Source organism: Hippocampus comes, unplaced genomic scaffold (genome assembly GCF_001891065.2).
Source record: "Hippocampus comes isolate QL1 unplaced genomic scaffold, H_comes_QL1_v1.1 scaffold319, whole genome shotgun sequence".
NCBI classification, from domain to species: domain Eukaryota; kingdom Metazoa; phylum Chordata; class Actinopteri; order Syngnathiformes; family Syngnathidae; genus Hippocampus; species Hippocampus comes.
Window position 1 is genome coordinate 1479046 of NW_017806090.1, and position 4195 is coordinate 1483240.

General features: G+C 50.2%; 2 protein-coding genes across 3 annotated transcripts in view; both read left to right on the plus strand.

The window, feature by feature from the left end:
* The window catches only part of asz1 (ankyrin repeat, SAM and basic leucine zipper domain containing 1), a 15215-nt gene extending 14152 nt beyond the window's left edge, over positions 1-1063 (plus strand). Inside the window, exons 14-15 of one of the 2 annotated variants that reach the window (XM_019894711.1) lie at positions 616-820; positions 856-1063. In XM_019894711.1, coding sequence (XP_019750270.1) covers positions 616-783 — 168 coding nt within the window. In that variant the 3' untranslated portion in view covers positions 784-820; positions 856-1063. Of the gene's footprint in view, positions 1-615 lie in introns of both variants that reach the window. The other variant, XM_019894712.1, reaches the window with a different exon arrangement.
* A 558-nt stretch (positions 1064-1621) lies between these two features.
* The window catches only part of wnt2 (wingless-type MMTV integration site family member 2), a 3846-nt gene continuing 1272 nt past the window's right edge, over positions 1622-4195 (plus strand). The window contains 3 exon segments of the mRNA XM_019894713.1: positions 1622-1794; positions 2976-3196; positions 3436-3713. Of these exon segments, the coding sequence (XP_019750272.1) occupies positions 1718-1794; positions 2976-3196; positions 3436-3713 (576 nt within the window). The 5' untranslated portion in view covers positions 1622-1717.

Sequence of the window (4195 nt, forward strand, 5' to 3'; positions counted from 1 at the left end):
GTCGAGACAACCAACCCAGGGGGGGGGGGAAGTTTGGGGGGGGGGGGCCGAGGGGTGATGCAGGTTGTGGGGTGATGGAGTTTCGAGGGCTGATGGGTCCAGGTTGAGGGGTGAAAAGAGTTGAAGGAGCAGCACATAGACAAATCGCGGGGAGGGAGACTGTGGTTGCTCAGCTTTGTCAAGCAAGAATCTGATGACCGGTGGATCCTTACCTGCTAAGTGGGGGTAGGCGGGGGGCATAGCAGCATAGAGATGGGGGGTCCGAGCCCAAGGTTCCGGGGCGCACACTTCAAGATAAGCAGTCGTTTGGGGTCAGTCCAGCGATCGACTTGACGGATCTTGTCCTGTCGATCCCCAAGTGGACTAAAATCCAATGCGTTTCTCACACACAGATGAACGAGGCCCCAAACTGCTGTCGCCTTCCTTCATCCTTACCTGCTAAGTGGGGGTAGGCGGGGGGCATAGCAGCATAGAGATGGGGGGTCCGAGCCCAAGGTTCCGGGGCGCACACTTCAAGATAAGCAGTCGTTTGGGGTCAGTCCAGCGATCGACTTGACGGATCTTGTCCTGTCGATCCCCAAGTGGACTAAAATCCAATGCGTTTCTCACACACAGATGAACGAGGCCCCAAACTGCTGTCGCCTTCCTCCACCCGTCGCCAGCGGCGATAGGACACCATCGCCCCGAGCGAGCGTCGCCGCGGTGGTGCTGGGGGCTGCCCTCCTTCTCTTCTTCAGCCATCGCTATCTGCCCAAGTTAAGGAGCGGCTTCATGTCATTTTAAGCTGTCAGGCTCTTTCGTGTTGAACCAAGACACATTTGTACGTTGTTACCAGGACGACTTGTAAAGTTGAAGTCTTTTTTTGTAAGTTAAAAAGTTTTAGTTTTTTTGAAACATGTTGTGGCCTGGGGGAAAATTGTTTTAGAAGCATATGTTCAGATTTGCAAGTTTTAGTTTTTAGGAGTATGGAATAAAGATGTTAGGAAAGAAATGTAGAATGAACAGAATATTTGTCTCCCGAAATCTATACAGCCAAAGAAACAACAATAAAAAGGCAAAAATTGTCAAATTTGCTGCTTATTTGACTTTTTTGCCATTTTTTAAAATTCTCGGGGGGCGGGGGTAGCAGCAAACAGGTTGGACTCATTCGTGACTTTCGCTCCTGGCAAACGATGGGAAAAATCCAATTTCCTCGTTAGTCTCCCAGTGATCAAAGATGGAGGAAATGCCGCATGACACTTTGAACTGCATGTGACACATAATCTCATAAATGCTGCTTTGGGAGAATCGCCCGCTCTGATAACTCACTCAGCAGCAAGCCCTTCGAACCTCTGCCCAAGACAACAAACAGCAAAGCAAAGAACCCTCAAAATTGGGAAGATCAGGCAAAGGGGTGTCACTTCGTGTCAGCTGTGCATGGAAAAAAACGGCTGCCACATAAACTTAGAAGTGAATGGAAACCTAAATAAGAATAATCAGCAGGATTTTACAGCACAAAAAACCCCCCGACATGTTCCAATATGAATAATCAATTTCCTGTAGAAGCGGTTGAGTGGCAACTATACATTCCAGAGTGGCGCCTTCCCTTTGCGCGCCACCCAAGCAGAAGGACGTGAGGACGCGCCGGTGTCTCCCGCCCCGCAGCAGCGCCGCCGCCTCTCATTTGCCACTCGCGCTCCCCGCGGGCGGACATGCTCCTTGCGCGCACGCAGCCGACATGAACGCCTTGGCGTGCGGACTATGTTGGTGCGTGTGCGCGGCCGTGTGCGTGCTGTGTGTCGACGCGTCTTGGTGGTGAGTTTATCTCATAACGCCGCTCTTAAAATCGTGGCCGTGTTTTGCATGTCATCGTATTGACAGGATGCCTTTGCACGTATCGCTTGTCAATCATTTTTTCCTGACTTTCCAGGTTCCGCTTCTTGCATTTGTCCCCATTCGCTGTATTTTTCCCCGCTCATATTTCTTCATAATTGCACTTGACAAAAGTTAGTCGCTTGCTCATTTTTCTTTTTCTATGAAAGCCCTTAAGATGTCTTTACAAGTCTCAACCGGTCTCTCGGTGCGTTTTTCCCTTCACGGCAAACATTTCAACACCTCTCGCAATAATCATGTACGTCGACTGTAGCCTCTCAATTATTTATTTCTCGCATGGACAACAGGCTAAGTACACTATCTAATCCCATTCTCACTTGTTTGAGCTCAATCTATAATCATAATTGTACTAGTACAGTGGAACCTCCGAAGTATGACATTGTCCTTCCTTGGATGACTTTCAAATTCAAATGTATATGTGTTCTTTCCAATTGAAAATAATGGAAAAATAAATCAATCCGAAGTCGATCCAGCCATTATCCGAGCCGCTCTATCGTCAACGAGGATGGCGGGTGAGCCCGAGCCTATCTCAGCCGTCTTTGGGCTGTCGGCGGGGGACAACACCCTGAACTGGTTGCCAGTCAATTGCAGGTCACACACAGACAAACAACCATTTACGCACACAGTCGAACCTTGGGACAATTTAGAGTGTTCAATCAGCCTGCCATACATGTTTTTGAAATGCGGGAGGTAACCGAATGACCCGGAGAAAATCCACGCAGGCACGCGGAGAAAATGCAAACTCCACACAGGAACGCCGGGGCCGGATTCGAACCCTCGACCTCTGCACTGTGAGGCGGATGTGCTGGATAGTCTAATAAATAAATAAATCAATATTTCGTGTATGATGAAAGATTTAACGAACACTTTTGGTCTTCATATTATTTGCCCTTGAACATAAAAGTTGAAAATAAAGTTTAAAAAAATATTTGGACATTTTTTTTTTTGTTGTATTTTTAAAACTAACGATACGAAAAAAGGCAGAAGAACTCAATACCTTGGGTCTTCCTTGTTATTGAAATGTATTCACAGGTATTTATCTTTGAAATGTTTACCTTTTGTGACGAGCCGCTGCAGCGAGTGACTGTTTCCTTCCCACGCAGGTACATGAGTACTCTGGGCTCTCGCGTGATGTGCGACAACATCCCGGGTCTCGTCAGCGAGCAGCGCCAGCTGTGCCGCCAGCATCCCCGAGTGATGCAAGCCATCGGCGCCGGCGTGCAGGACTGGATCGCCGAGTGCCAGCACCAGTTTCGCAACCACCGCTGGAACTGCAACACCGTGGCGCGGGACCACAGCCTCTTTGGACGCCTGCTGCTACGCGGTGAGGCCGGCACGGGACCTGATTGGGTCTTGAGTCCTTTTTCGTGTGTGTGTGTGTGTGTGTGTGTGTGTGTGTGTGTGTGTGTGTGTGTGTGTGTGTGTGTGTGTGAGGTGATGATGCCAGGTGGGTATTTCAAACCACAATCTGTTCTTGGTTACCTTCAGTGGATGAATAAAGCGGTGAAACGAATGACTTGAAGCGCAGGAGACGCTGATGGTGTGACGCTCGCTCCTCTCCAGGCAGCCGCGAGGTGGCCTTCATCTACGCCATCTCGTCGGCGGGCGTGGTGCACACGCTGGCGCGGGCGTGCAGCCGCGGCGAGCTGGACTCGTGCTCTTGTGACCCGCGCAAGACGGGCGCTTGGCGCGACCGAGCCGGCGCCTTCGACTGGGGAGGCTGCAGCGACCACGTGGAGCACGCCGCCCGCTTCGGACACGCCTTCGTGGACGCCAAGGAGAGGAAGGAGCCCGACGCGCGTGCCCTCATCAACCTCCACAACAACAGGGCTGGACGCAAGGTTCTCTTCTGTACTTGGGTGTCACCTTTTGTTTGGGAGATTGAAGCAAAAAATGTTCACTTGAGGATGAGGAACAACACCGGTCGACACATTTGTGCCAAATGTTTTAATCAGAGATGCAAGTAAACTTGTCGAGAGGATTTTTCTGGGGGAGCTGATTCTTAATCTGCCTCTTGTTCGGGTATTCATAAAAAATAATGACATCGCATGGTTCCATCTGGATTTTCTCCGGGTAATCCGGTTTCCTCCCGCATTTCAAAAACATGCATGGCAGGCTGATTGTACAATCAAAATTGTCCCGAGGTGTGAGTGTGAGCGCGGATGGTTGGTCGTCTCTTTGTGCTCTGTGATTGGCTGGCAACCGGTTCAGGGTGTCCCCCGCCTAGTGGCCCAAGACAGCTGGAATAGGCTCCAGCACCCCCCGCGGCCCTTGTGAGGATAAAGCGGTTCAGAAAATGGATGGATGAATATATATATATATA